Source organism: Ips typographus, linkage group LG10 (assembly GCF_016097725.1).
Source record: "Ips typographus isolate SLU linkage group LG10, UJ_Ityp_2.0, whole genome shotgun sequence".
Taxonomy (NCBI): domain Eukaryota; kingdom Metazoa; phylum Arthropoda; class Insecta; order Coleoptera; family Curculionidae; genus Ips; species Ips typographus.
Genome location: NC_138431.1, coordinates 4,666,169 through 4,682,126, shown reverse-complemented (window position 1 = coordinate 4,682,126; position 15,958 = coordinate 4,666,169). Strand labels below are relative to the sequence as shown.

Below are 15,958 nucleotides of genomic sequence, written 5' to 3'. Positions count from 1 at the left end.
AAAATTGCGCCTTTTTGCAAAAAAAAAACAATTTTTGAATGACTAACTTTTTTTGTGAACTCTTATAGATTTCACTACAACGCCATTAGAAAGAAGATAAAAAATACTACAAAATTAGCGAAAACTGGCCTCTCTAGCTATTCATGTTACCGAGATATTCACATTCAGAAAGTAGTAAAAAAAGTCCTCTAATAGCTAATTTTTTAATTTTTTTTGAAAATAGAAAAACTTTAAAGTGTTTTTTTTGCACTTGTTTCACCTAATTTAAAGTCCTTTGGTATAAATACAAGGTGGTCCAGTTTTAACTGTCAATAATTCACCATTTGATAGCCAATCAAAAAATAAGTTGACATGCATTATGTCATTTTTCTGAAAAACGTTTCCTAAGGAAGAAACAGTCCTCCAAATTTCCATTTAAAAAATCGTTTTATATTTTAAAACTGAACATCCAAGACTTGTGAAAGTCCAAATTTGTACTGAATAGTCTAAAAACTTTTTTACTACTAGAAATGGTCTTATGATTCGCTTTCTCAGACTGCCATCCTGGTTGAGTGTCTGAAACTGGCATTCAAGAACTAAAAAAAGTCCGGAACTCAAGACAAAGATTGTATTGTGCATGAAACTCATTTTTTACTACTAAAAATAGTATAAAAGTTGACTTTTAATGCTAGAACTGATTTTACTAGGACTAAAGAGAGTCCAAAAGTATATTTTCAAGACTTTAATTGGTGTACAACTGAATTTTCTGGTCTGGACAACAAGTCTAGAAGTAAATTAAATTTTCGGACTATTTTATTTCTAAAAATTAGTTCTCAAGACTATTATTGTAGTATTTGGTACCAACATTTTTTACTTTTATTACTGAAGAAACTTGACTTTTGGAAATAGTCTTAAACTCAATTTTTCAGTCTTAAAAAGCACTAAAAACAGTCTGAATTTCTTATAGGTGCTACAATTTATTGCACCTATGAGTGTAGAAGTCAATTTAATAGTGAAGAAGCTTGAAATGACATTTTCAAGATTATGGTCAGTGGACAAACTGCCTTTTAGGCCTGATAAGTCAAAAACTTTGTAAAGATAGTCTTGAAACTCGATTTGAGGCACTGAAAACAGCCTTAAAACACTAAGAACAGTCTAGTTTATTAAGAAATACCCGAGATTTTAGCACTGAGGTGTCTAGAAGTCGATTTAATAGTAACAAAGCTTGGAATGCTATTTTAAGTCTATGAAGAATGTAAAAATTGTTTTTTAAGTTTGCTATGCCAATAACTTGGTGAAGATAGTTTTGAAACTCGATTTTCCAAGCTGAAAGCAGTTTTGAAGCACTAAAAATAGTCCAGAATTCGAAGAAAATTAAAAGCAAAGTAAAAAGCACGAAAAGTTCGTTTTTAAGACAATTTTCATGAATCTAATGTTAATGTCCTGCATCTAAGACTATTTTCAAGACTAAAATATTGAAATTTGTCTTCAAATTATGAAAACTTACTTCAAATGCAAATTTTAAGCTTCTGATGTCACTTTTCATTAGTTCAGTTAAATTTTGAGATTCAAATCCATTTTTAAGGTTTAAATGTATGAATTTGTAGTAACAAATTCTTGAAAAAGTAGTTTTTATGTCTACAAGTCAATTTTTAGTATTAAACTCTCTCGATTTGCATGAAAACTGGTTACAAACACAATTTTTAAGCTTCTGAAATTTTTATCTTTTCTAATTTAATTTTCAAAACTAAAGTCTTTTAGTTTGTCTGGAAACTATGAAAACTGACTACAATAATATTTTTTAAACTTCTTAAGTGAATTTTCCGTTTCCAAAGCAATTTTTAAGTTGGGTTGGGTTAGTTTAGGGTCTTTGACCGTAATAACGTGTAATAAAGTGCTTGTTCCAAATTTGATCAATATTGCTCCAATGGTCTGACATAATGAATGTCAACTTACTTTTTAATTGGCTATGGATTGGTGAATTATTGACATTTAAAACTGGACCACCCTGTATATCCTTTGATGTGCATTGGAACCCTCCTGGAGCGAAATAAAAAATTGCCAAAATTACATTTTTTCAATTTTTGAAAGATTGAATTGCCCTTTAAATCATAATAGATAAACCGATACAACCTTAAATCGATAATATTCTAGGAAATTGCTATCTTTATAGGGTATAGTGGCCGGAATTACCTCAGTTTAAGGCAGCTTTAAATTAATGAGGATTCGAATTGCTCGAGTAATAGGAGTAATGGCTTTAAACAGTCCATTCTGGGTAGATTTCGCTTCGATATATTGATATTGCTCAACATGGAATAGGGGAATTCACTTAGATGCTTTTGTCTTCTACTTTAATCCCCTGCTTGACTTATGTAGAAACTTTTTAGAACTAGAAAACTAAATAAGCTTATTTTCAGATAACACAAAAGTTAATCAATTTATTCAATAATTTATCAAAACATTTCCAATAATGAAAGAGTCCAATTTGGTACAAAATAAATATGTTTTGCCCGGTTTAAATAACTTTATCCAGCTTCATTATTGACTATTCAAAATTTTGGCTTCAATGTAACTTTAATTAAAGTTTTTATTAAACAATTTAAGTGGAGACTTGTGCTTTTATGTTGTTATTTAAATAATTCCATTGTTCCAAGTTGAGCAAAAAACTAACCATACAATTTTTAATAATAGCACCGATATTAATATATCGGTGCTATTATAAATATTAAATTCACTTATACAAGCTGAATAAAATGGTATTTAAAAACATAAATTCCGGCATGTTATTAAAAATAAACAACAAAGAAATAGTTTGATAGCAATTATTGGGTAAAGCTAATATTTAGTCTCATCGGTCAAACAAAGAGAGCTACATTTTGTTATTAATATTTCCCAATTTAATTAATTTGTACGTTTGGTTAATATTGATCTTAATAACATGTTAAATTCTGGACACTAATTGTTTTTTTTGTTGTTAATACTACTGAGGGTGGATTTGGAGGGATTTCGAGTTGGTCCAAACGCAAAAATAGCCATATATCTTTCTTGGGGTCCGTTTTCCCATATTTCAATTAGACAAAAAGCCCTTGATCCCTGTAAGGGCCGCGTGTTGCGGTTCCATGACGAAATTTACGCAACACGCAAATAATTTGCCGAATTCGTCACACGACAGAATTGCTCAAGCACAACATTGGTTTAAAGGGGGGAGGGTTTACCAGTGGCGGCACTTTCTTTTTTTGAAAATCTACGAAAATTGTCCACTACTATACCCAACCTAACCTATTAAGTTTCCCTAGTAACTCCAGTTGCAAGTTATAATTATTCCCAGTCGACAATTTAATAGGGACAGTTGCAATCCTAACGATTATCACGTTTATCCTGTGGTTAATTAGTTGATGCTCATCAATTTATGGAGTTAGTTTCCTGGATTTTACTGGTCTAGAGTGATTGCAGACCGTGCTAATTTTACTTGCGTACGATAATAACTCACTTGTTAGAAGGAATTTTGTTGAAGTGAAACGTAAGTAATTCTGTGTTAAGTAACTGTGAATATGGCTATTTTGCTCTTGGTTTTTTTTTGGAGATTTGGGGCATGTAATACTTGCTTTACAGGATAATTTAGCTAGTCAGTCACGTGACCACTGTCAAAACAACTGTCATAAATCTCAGAAATACGTCTCGCTTTAAAAAGTGTAAGTAAACTGTTTTTACAACCTTGTTGTGGCAAATTTTGAAAGTTTTGGTATTAGTGACAGATATCACGTGGTTTTAGAAGATAATTTAGCTAGGCAATCACGTGACCACTGTAAAAATAACTGTCATAAATCTCAGAAACACGTCTCGCTTTAAAAACTCTAAGTAAACTGTGTTTACAACCTTGTTGTGGCAAATTTTGAAAGTTTTGGTATTAGTGACAGAAATCACGTTGTTTTAGGGGATAATTTAGCTAGTCAGTCACGTGACCACTGTCAAAATAACTGTCATAAATCTCGGAGACTCGTTTTATATCGAATACTGCAAGAAAACTTTTCTAAACCCTGATTTTTGCGACTTTTCAGCACAGTTTGAAAGTTTTGACGTTAGTGACAGTTGTCACGAGCCTTTAGAACACTATTTAGCTAGACGGTCACGTGATTACTATCAAAATAACTATTATAACTCTCAGAAACACGTCTTGTTTCGAAAACTGTGTTAAAATGTTATTTTTGCAGATTCTGGGCAAATTTTGACGGTTTTGATATTAGTGACATATATCACGTGGTTTAAGAGGCTAGTTTAGCTAGGCAGTCACGTGACCACTGTAAAAATAACTGTCATAAATCTCAGAAACACGTCTCGCTTTAAAAACTCTAAGTAAACTGTTTTTACAACCTTGTTGTGGCAAATTTTGAAAGTTTTGGTATTAGTGACAGATGTCACGTTGTTTTAGATGATAATTTAGCTAGGTCATGTGACCACCGTCAAAATAACTGTCAGAAATCTCGGAGACTCGTTTTGTAACGAATACTGAAAGAAAACTTTTCTAAACCCTGATTTTTGCGACTTTTCAGCACAATTTTAATGTTTTGACGTTAGTGACAATTGTCACGTGCTTTTAGAACACTATTTAGCTAGACGGTCACGTGATTACTATCAAAATAACTATTATAAATCTCAGAAACACGTTTTGTTTCGAAAACTGTGTTAAACTGTTATTCTTGCAGATTCTAGGCAAATTTTGACAGTTTTGATATTAGTGACAGATATATTCAAATCTTTTAAGGGTCCACTTAAAATGCTATTATTATTAGTCTACTCAACACGGATGTGTTGATCTCTAACAAAAGAGTTTTTAAAAAACATTTTTAGAATAAGTCATAAATACACACACACATTTTAACTAAATGTACCAGTTTTAAGATGTTTTGTTATTGTATAGCTTAATGGAAAAGACTCAGATCTGGCAACACCGTTACTTAGAATCATTCTTTTAGTGTTAGAAGTTTGGTTGATATCTATTACCATAACTTATTATAAATTTAGACACAATTGTCAGATTTATGAAATGTATATCTTAATTTAGTGTAGCCCTTACTGTACTAGAAATTAATCAGTGCTGGGTTTATGGATAAGAGAAAACTGCACTTTTTCTCAGTTAAAAGTCATCATTAGCTGAATTTTTCAACATTATTTGACAAGAAACCAGCTTTCTCGAACCTTGAGGAGGAATAAAATAGGGTAAAAACGTTGGTCTGAGTAAAAAAAATTACTAATTTACGGTCAAATATTAAAATCTGGCATTTTCGTAAATTTCAGCACAGCACATTTCAGTCATTCTGTGATTGGTTAAGAAACTTTTTCTTGACCAATCACAAACCACGATCAGTGCAGCAATTTCATGCCTAAGTATCAATCATACTTTTGACGTCATTTATGCAACTATTTGTAGTAGAATATGCTATTTTTTTGACCAACAAAATGATCTAGCAACGCCACTGGTTTTGAAGGGTCTGCCCTTTGCCGCTAATACAGGGGATGTTCCGCATTACGCTCACGTTGAAATAAACGCAATAAATTGCCGCCCTCTCAACTGAATCAATCAAAGAAATACCCTCTCAAGCCCTTAACCTTAAGGGTATTGCTAATTGTTCTTACAGTTATAACTAATTTACTGTAATAGTTTCAGTTCAGTACAATTTATTGCATGTTTATATGTGACAAACAGCTTAAAACGGAAAAGACTGTCTCCAACGAATCCTCCGGTATATCTAGGGACTTAAAGGGATTTAATCAGGAATAGAACTGCGGCTCTCTGTCGTGAAAGGAGGTGTCTTATAGCAGCAACAATGGAATAATGGATCGACGTCGTTGATGCGAAAATCTGGGGAGCATTAAAGAGGATATGGGGACGCTTTGATTTTCGAACAAACCGGCCCTTTGACGACGTTAAGGGTTAATCAGAATATTAACTCGTTTTGGCTAGAAAAAGCAAAACCTGGAAATCTAAACGACAATGCGAATATCCGAAATCTGACAATTAGGGAAAAGTAGGCATTTCCCCTTACACTTGACGACTTCCGTGACTTGGGGGCAATTTTCTGATATACACCACTGCCACGGTTGCCACATCCTCGAATTTCCGTCTCAGCGACTTAAACCCTTTCAAAATGTTTGTTCTCTATTATCTAATTTTCCCAACACCCGGACCCTTCTGTTCCTTTTCGGATAAACAGGGTAAAAAAGGGAAATGGCGCGCCCCCTGGATAATAAATCAAAGACCTTCAAAATGTCTCTCAAAAACCGAGAGTTTCGCATAAATATGTTGTATCTCAATGTTGGCAAATATTTTATGATGGAGCTCCAAATATTTGCAACATAAACCAGCACAAAGGCTAAAAAAAACTATTATTTGTAGAGTTGTTGATTTGTAGGTATCATTCAGAGAAAGAAAAGATCGACTGCTAGTAATTTACTGGAAGTTAATTTGAATATCAGATAAGATGAATAAATCTTATTTTCTGTGAATTGAAAATCTTAGTAATCTTGTCATTTTTCACGCCTGTTGCATTTACCACTTTTAATACTAAAGTTTGTGATTTTTGTATAGTTTCACAAATTATCTCCCCTCCCCCTCTCTAAAGGAAAAAATATTTGCGTTAGTTGGAAGAGATTATTCAAGTACACAACCCTGGCAATCAGCTAAATATTTTGAAACCCCTTCGCAATTAAAACCCCCTAGGAGATAATCCAAAGTTAGTAATTCGATCCAGCTGCAGGGAATCGCGAATCCCTATTGACGCAGGTTCATTAGGGACAAGTGCACACCCGAATACTTACAAAGGGCGTTATATCGTAAAATTGCATTCGCGTCTCTCTTAAGGCTTTCTTTCTTCAACCCTTGAATATCCCTGGCGTACCAGACAAGTAGGACAGAACGGAGCCGTGTGTATTACACTTGAGATTTACCTGAGTTATGATTTTACCCCCTCAATTAACGTGAATATGGGGAAAAGTTGACGGGACAAGGATCCTTCATCACGCACTGCGAATAAACTGGCCTCCTGCAAGGGTTAACTGGTAATAATAATTTTTGGGCAAACGAGCAAGGGCCTAATTACCTACTCTTTATATGCCCGGGCTAAATCGGGGAGGATTACAGGAAAAAAAAGCAAACAAGTGTTCTCGTGCAAGCTTTGCGTTTGGGCTCCATTGTATAAATAGGGATTTTCCAGTTCAGATTTTTGTTTTAAAGCCCCTTGTTTGTAAATTTAATTTTTGAGTGGTAAAACAACGAGTTTACTCTAGTACTAAATTTAAGTTTAGCAAAACACTTTTTCAAAAGGAAAAAAACTATACAAAATATTTTTAAGATTGTTGTGAATGCATGTAAATATTATAGAAACTTTTGGTTTTTAAACTCTAAAACCATTATTTTTTCAAATTTTGCAGTAATGTATGTACAAAAAATTTAAATTAGAAACCAGAACCGTAGTTGCCTAAAATCCTGGTACAAACTAATTTAAAAAATAAGATACGGTACTGATTTTGAAGCAACATAGAGACGGAAAATTAGACAGTTAAAGGAAACACCAACAAACATTGCATTCACGTCATCGATGACGTAATTTTATGATTTGAGTGACTATGTTTCTCTCGCATTTTATTAAAACGACACAAATTACTTTGATCGTATAATAAGCAAAAAATAACAAAATGTCTACTCATTGTAACTATGAAGAAAATTATAATTTACTTTATTGAATAAATTTCATTTGATTTATCGTATGAACAGTATTATTTCTACAGGGTGGTCCAGTTTTAAGTGTCAATAATTCACCATTTGATAGCTAATCAAAAAATAAGTTGACTTGCATTATGTCATTTTTCTGAAAAACGTTTCCTAAGGAAGATACAGTCCTCCAAATTTCCATTTAAAAAATCGTTTTATAGTTTAAAACTGAACATTCACGACTTGTGAAAGTCCAAATTTGTACTGAATAGTCTAAAAACTTTTTTACTACTAGGAATGGTCTTATGATTCGCTTTCTCAGACTGCCATCCTGGTTGAGTGTCTGAAACTGGCATTCAAGAACTAAAAAAAGTCCGGAAATCAAGACAAAGATTGGATTGTGCATGAAACTCATTTTTTACTACTAAAAATAGTATAAAAGTTGACTTTTAATGCTAGAACTGACTTTACTAGGACTAAAGAGAGTCCAAAAGTATATTTTCAAGACTTTAATTGGTGTACAACTCAATTTTCTGGACTGGACAACAAGTCTAGAAGTAAATTAAATTTTCGGACTATTTTATTTCTAAAAATTAATTCTCAAGACTATTATTGTAGCATTTGATACCAACATTTTTTACTTTTATTACTGAAGAAACTTGACTTTTGGAAATAGTCTTAAACTCGATTTTTCAGTCTTAAAAAGCACTAAAAACAGTCTGAATTTCTTAGAGGTGCTACAATTTATTGCACCTATGAGTGTAGAAGTCAATTTAATAGTGAAGAAGCTTGAAATAACATTTTCAAGATTATGGTCAGTGGACAAACTGGCTTTTAGGCCTGATAAATCAAAAACTTTGTAAAGATAGTCTTGAAACTCGATTTGAGGCACTGAAAACAGCCTTAAAACACTAAAAACAGTCTAGTTTATTAAGAAATACCCGAATTTTTAGCACTGAGGTGTCTAGAAGTCGATTTAATAGTGACAAAGCTTCGAATGCCATTTTAAGTCTATGAAGAATGTAAAAATTGTTTTTTAAGTTTGCTTATGTCAATAACTTGGTGAAGATAGTCTTGAAACTCGATTTTCCAAGCTGAAAGCAGTTTTGAAGCACTAAAAATAGTCCAGAATTCAAGGAAAATTAAAAGCAAAGTAAAAAGCACGAAAAGTTTGTTTTCAAGACAATTTTGATGAATCTAATGCCAATGTCCGGCATCTAAGACTATTTTCAAGACTAAAATATTGAAATTTGTCTTCAAATTACGAAAACTTACTTCAAATGCAAATTTTAAGCTTCTGATGTCACTTTTCATTAGTTCGGTTAAATTTTGGGGTTCAAGTCAATTTTTAAGGTTTAAATGTATGAATTTGTAGTAACAAATTCTTGAAAAAGTAGTTTTTATGTCTACAAGTCAATTTTTAGTATTAAAGTCTTTCGATTTGCATGAAAACTGGTTACCAACACAATTTTTAAGCTTCTGAAATTTTTATCTTTTCTATTTCAATTTTCAAAACTAGTCTTTTAGTTTGTCTGGAAACTATGAAAACTGGTTACAATAATATTTTTTAAACTTCTTAAGTGAATTTTCCGTTTCCAGGACAATTTTTAAGTTGGGTTAGGTTAGTTTTGGGTCTTTGACCGTAATAACGTGTAATAAAGTGCTTGTTCCAAATTTGATCAATATTGCTCCAACGGTCTGACAGTTATGACAAAAAAACGATTTTTTAAACAGAAATTTGAAGGACTGTATTTTCCTTAAGAAGCACTTTTCAGGAAAATGACATAATGAATGTCAACTTATTTTTTAATTGGCTAAGGATTGGTGAATTATTGACATTTAAAACAGGACCACCCTGTGTAAATCAACTCAATAAAATTGAGTTTGTTTTTATAGCAGTTGCCATATTGTTCGAAATTGGAAAGTGATAGTTTGTGTCATCTACTTTTACTAAAAATCATACAAGTTTCAAGTTTTTGGTTGGTGAAGATCTGTTCACGTCCTGTCAGTACAATTTTATGGAGAAGAGAGGAGCAAACCCACTTGTAGAGGCCAAGCCATTCACTAAAATGCTGATCAACTCGATACTTATACGCCCGGTTATCATCCTTGTTCCTTTCTGATACCCTTTTTTTGCGGAATTTACCCAAAAAACACTTTCCTGTCAGAAATTAAAGCTATAAAATCAGTTTCATTCAACGAAAATTAAAACTTTCACTTTTATAGCTTCACGTTCCTGTTTGAGGGTAATTTTGACAGCTGTGACCTGGTTGACAGCTACCAATTGACATGAAGAGACTTTTTGTGACATCACTATCGTCAAAAACCAGTCCATAAATCTATAAAGTCAATTTCATTCAACAAAAATTTAAATTTTCACTTATGCAGCTGCATAAGCAAATCATAAAGTTAATTTGTCAGTCAAAAATGAGTTTGTCTATTCATTTTTCAATTCATCATAAAAAGCCCAGAAATTGAGCAATATGTGGAAAAAATCGTACAGCTAAGTTAAGAATCAGGACCGTAATTGCTCAAAATTTTCAATCGCATTGAAATATTAAAATTAAAACTTACAGGGTTGTTAAAAAAAATATAATGGACATTTTACAGATTAGGAATTCTGTTTTGCTTTCCACCAATAGTTGTTACAATGATTAATCCCATTAACACAGTGGTTCGTTCCAAAGTAAATTCGTCCTTATTGACATGATTTTTGTAATATTTATCTATCAAATTTTAGGAGCAAAAACATGTTTCTACTAATAACTATCCTAATTTTCTTCCAGGAGAATGTAGAGCAGCATTGGGCATGGAAGAGGGCAGAATTCCAGACCATGCAATATCAGCCAGTTCGTCGTACGAGGCAAAAAGTGTGGGCCCTCAAAACGGGAGGTAAGTTATCACTCAAATGCATTATTTACCTTGATTGGAAAACGTGTAGAATAGGAATCCATTAAGTAAAGCTTTTGCGGCTCTAAAAGCTTTGACGGTCGCATGGGGGGTGCGGGCGAAGATTAATAGAAACAGAAGTCATCCGACACTTGTCTCGAGGGGTGAGAAATAGCCTATCCGGGGGTGTTTGAACACTGAACAGTGGCAAATGACTTCTCCGGGGGGTTCGTGGGGGGGTATCAACGCTTTTTAGTGGAATTTAGGGGACGCGCTCCACTGGTATCCATGGGTTTGTGAACACGCTTTCGTGGTTGCATTAGTTTAAGTGTTTCTTTCACCCTGTTGATCTGAAAAGCGACATATGTTTACATACGCATTAATTTTGTTTTTCTTATCAAATGGGCACGTCACATTATACTACTAATGTTGTTTTAGGGGTGAAAACCATTAGAATCGTTCAGGGCAATTTCAGATGTTCCATTATCTAATGAATTGAAAAAACTGCGTGCTTTGTTTGATAAAAACTTTGTCTTTTCCTTCATTTTGATATTCCATGGTTTCTGTGATATTCCAATTTTTTTTAATGCTTTGCTTACCTATTTAAAAACTTTCTTTCTGTCATTGCAAGCTTAAAATATCGTTTTATATAGAGTTTTTTTATAAACTGTTGAATTTAATGTATTGTAGCGTCAAAATTTACAGAAGAAGAGAAATTAAGTACAGTCACAATTAGAAAGAGAAAGTGGAATGATTGAGCTGGCTAATTGGCCAGAATATTTGAAAGAACACTGACTTATTGACGTCACATGCTAAACTTATTTTAAAGAAGAAGAGTGAACAAATTGGAATTATTGAAATGGTTAAGTGCCAAGAAATTTAAAAAGAACACTGATTACTATATTTGTACTTATTTTAAAGAAGAATTAACTTCAGTATCGAGAAAAGAAGAGTGGAAGAACTGGAATGATTAAGGTGGATAATTGGCCAGAAATTTGTACAGATTGGCATATCAATTTGGTTGTCCATATATTCTGGAAGAAAGCAACTCTTAATTTTAAGAAGCCTAAAGTACAGGGTGATTTGTAGAGGTTAATCCTGTTATTTTAAAAAAATACCTTTTCTAAGCTAAAAAAGGCCAATATCTAAAATATCAAACAAAATCGGAAATCATATAAACTAACACATCAGAAAATTAAATATTTTTAATAAATCTTATTAAAAATCTAAGTTACAAACAGTTCTACCATCACTTTAATAAGAAAAGTGGCCATTTCTATTTTCTATTATTTTTAAGGTAGAAGTTGAAAAAACTGTTTATAAACGACATGTAACATGTTAATATGAATATAGCCAAATTTTGATTCGATTGTGGGTATTTTTATACATATTATTTAGCACTTTTTTGGTAAGGAAACGCTTTTTTGCTAATTACCAAGATTAACGTTTACAAACTTTTATATTTTAATACACCGTTGAAAAAGTAAAAATCAACAGAAATAAATGAACTAAAAATATATAGGGTGTTCCGTTTAAAAAAATATAACTTACTGTCATATGTCAGAAACTAAACATACTAGAAAAAAACTGACTACGGCATTGGATTCTACGTCAAAACTTCTACCGAAAACCATTTTTCCTTTTTTGATAACTTTAATAGCAAATGAAATACAGAGGAGGTTCCAAAATGACCAACTTTCAAAAGCCCCCCGTATCTTTGAAACAAAAGAAGTTTGCGCTGCCCACTCTTCGCCAGTCATCTCAGCTCAGAAAAAGAGATCAGAACACGTATGCTACTTTTTTTTCTATCTATTACCGTTTTCTCTGTACCCCGTAAAACCATCGAAAATGCAACACCCTGTACAGTAAGCGTCAGAAAATAAGAGTGGAAAATTGGAATGAGCTGGTTTGTTGTCCAGAAAATTTGAATGAACTGATCGACGTTAAAAGTCAAACTTATTTTAAGGAAGAAGAAAGTTCAGTCAGGTTCAGAAAAGATGAAATGATTGAGCTGGTTAATTGCCCGGTAAATTTTGAAAGAAGAAAATCAAAAGCCCATTTTGTTTAACTGAGAAGAGTGGCAGAATTAAACTGAGCTGGCTAATGGCACAGAAATTTTGATTGACGGATCGATGTCAAAAGCCAAACTAATACAATTTTTATTTTCTTCTGAATTCGATATTTTAACTTAAAATAGGTCATCTCCTGGGCACAGCTTGAAAATAAGCAAATATGCAAACAATCGCCGGAAGTATTGATGCTCTACATATTTTTGTAGTCGCTAGATGTATTGTTAGGGATGTTTTGCTCTGGTCGTTTGCTTCGGGTATAAATTTGCCGATTTAGTCTTTTGAATACATTATTCTGAAAATTTGACTGTATTTATGTAAAGGTAATAGAATCAGTGTTCTTTGTACTCTTTATTTTAGAGGAACTGCTTATTTTTACTTATGTTCTTGCATAAATATTTTTCTTTTTCAGATCTCCCTGATTTCTGATATTTCCTATATAAATTGAAACAGGAAACGTTTCTTTCGATATTGTGAAATGTTCTTCAATAATGTAGATTCTTGTTATCGGAACTGGTCCGAATGTTAAGAATTATTTCCAGGTCGACGGAGTCTTCTTTATTAAAGTAATAAATCAGAACTACCTATCAGAAACAATAACTTTGCTCAATTTCTCTTGTTTATATGAAGTACGTCGGCTTAGTCAAAACGGTTGGCTTGCTGTTGCTGATAGGTTAATAATTAAATCCATATACACTGTTCCAACGTAATAGAAAAAGTTTTGGTTTGATTTGAGAGTCGGATACTGCTGTGTCACGGCAATTTCGTTAAAGAAACGCGTTCGGGGGTAATGTATCAAAAAATTGCTAGGGTTGAATTCGCTCCGAGTATTCTCTCACCGTCATGCTTGATATTAAAAGCATTTCTCCAATCTGTCGACCCTTCTTAATAATTACAAAGACTTGAAATCTCTGAAAGTAGACCCATTTTCATTTCAACGGTAGCTGTTTTAAGCCAAAAGGGGGGACGCAGACAACCACAAGGCTAATCCCCCTCGAGCTTATGCAGATCGAAGACGGGAAATGTTTATATTCCCCGGATTATTCTGTCAACAGTTGCGACTTTTGAGGGGCCTTTTTAACAGTAATCCAGCGTATTTACTCGTTGAAGACGTCTCCCTCAGACTGGATTGTTTTTTGCGAGTAACAATGCGACTGCGAGGAGCGAATTTAATTAGACAGATCGCAATGCGAAGCACGTAAAACAGCCATGGATCCGTTTAGCGCGGATATTAGCCGGGACAGGACAAGCGTTAATTTCGACCTTCGGGAACGTTAATCATCGGAGAAGGGCTCACCCCCCCGTATAGATTGTATCTACGGTTCGAGGGGGTCAGTTTTGCATTTAAATGGAATTCGCTCGTCCCGCAAACTGGACGATTTCCGTTTTTTCTGCGGACGGTTTGCACGATTCGTCAACAGCGCTTCTCTCGTTATCGATCGGACAGGCAACATCTGACGTGTACGAGCCAGCACATTCCATCATGTTGCATTGAAGCAACAATTTCGAGCTGGAAATGCAGCCTGGGAGGGCGAGTTACTACTTTAATTCGGAAAAATTCCCTTTTATGTTCAACGATTTTCATGTACTTTTGTTGGTTTACGACCAGTTTTTTTAAGGAAAATTTGTTATTAACTGACAACTTTGCTTTTTTATGAGGAAAAATAACAATTCGACATTATGCAACGAGTTAGAGAAGGTGATTTTCGTGCATTTTTGAAAACCTTACATACATTTAATCATTGTGCTCTTTACAGAAAGAGAAATAGCATTTCAAGACGAACATTCTAAGCTTTTTACGGTCGCTAAAACCCTAAAAATGGCGGAAATACGAAAGTTTCAAAATCTTTATGCAATTTTCAAAAAAAAAGTTGAATATCTCGGAAACGGTTACAATTCAGGATCAGAATGACCTACTGCACCCAGTGGATTAGGTTTGCACTAACTTAGAACCAGATAAACGCGGTCATATTTAACAAAGTTTAACTGTTTTTCTTTTTTCAACACCCTGTATATGTTTCAATTCTGTTGCAGTTAGCACGAGGTAAAAAAGCAATTCAAGATAAACAGTGTGAGCTTTTTACGGTCGCTGAAATTCCCAACAATGGCGAAAATATTGAATTTTAAAAAAAAAGCAAACCAGTCCAATATCTCGGATTTGGTTACAGTTGCGAAAATTTTGAATCATATCAAAAATTTTCAAATTGGCTTTCTGCACCCAGTGGACTAAGTTTACACGTATTTAGAAAGGGGAAAACGTATTCACAAGTGGCAAATCGTTACTTTCAAATTTAACTATTTTTATTTTTTTTAAACACCCTGTAGTTGTTCAATCATGTTGCAGAGAGCACGAGATTATAGAGGAGTTCAAGACGAACATTTTCAGCTTTTTACAGTCGCTGAAACCCCGAAAATAGCGGACATACAAAAATTTCAAAATATTGAAGCAATTTTCAAAAAAAAATTAAAAAAGTCAAATATTTTGGAAAAGGTTAAAATTACGGCGGATTGTCCATAAGTGCAAAAATGTTCAGAATCACTTTCTGCACTCAGTAGACTAGATTTTAACCAATTAAAACCGGGTAAACGCAATCACAACTGGCAGAACTTTAGTTTTAAATTTAGCAGTTTTTCATTTTGTTTTTTTGAACACCCTGTAGTTGTTCAATGGTGTCGCGGTTAGCGCGAGGTTGGAGAGCAGTTTAATACGAGTATTTTGTGCTTTTTACGGTAGTTATAACCCCAAATATAGCAAAGATACAAACATTTCAAAATTTTGATGCAATTTGCAAAAGTCGAATATCTCGTAAATGGTTAGAGTTAAGGAAATTTTGCGTGATATCAAAAATGTTCAAATTGGCTTTCTGCACCCAGTGGACTAGGTTTACGCATACGGAAAAACGCATTCACCAAGTGGCAAATCGTTACTTTCAAATTTAACTATTTTTATTTTTTTTTAAACACCCTGTAGTTGTTCAATCATGTTGCAGAGAGCACGAGATTATAGAGGAGTTCAAGACGAACATTTTCAACTTTTTACAGTCGCTGAAACCCCAAAAATAGCGGACATACAAAAATTTCAAAATATTAAAGCAATTTTTAAAAAAAAAGTCAAATATTTTGGAAAAGGTTAAAATTACGGGAATTGTCCATAAGTGCAAAAATGTTCAGAATCACTTTCTGCACTCAGTAGACTAGATTTTAACCAATTAAAACCAGGTAAACGCAGTCACAACTGGCAGAACTTTAGTTTTAAATTTAGCAGTTTTTCTTTTTGTTTTTTGAACACCCTGTAGTTGTTCAATCAAGTTGC

General features: G+C 33.3%; 1 protein-coding gene across 2 annotated transcripts in view; it reads left to right on the top strand.

Moving 5' to 3' along the window:
- LOC145734539 (discoidin domain-containing receptor 2-like) overlaps nt 1-15,958 on the top strand; it is a 183,446-nt gene that overhangs the window by 52,576 nt on the left and 114,912 nt on the right. For both annotated transcript variants that reach the window (XM_081987993.1, XM_081987992.1), the window contains exon 3: nt 10,474-10,579. In XM_081987993.1, coding sequence (XP_081844119.1) covers nt 10,474-10,579 — 106 coding nt within the window. The remainder of the gene's footprint in view (nt 1-10,473; nt 10,580-15,958) is intronic.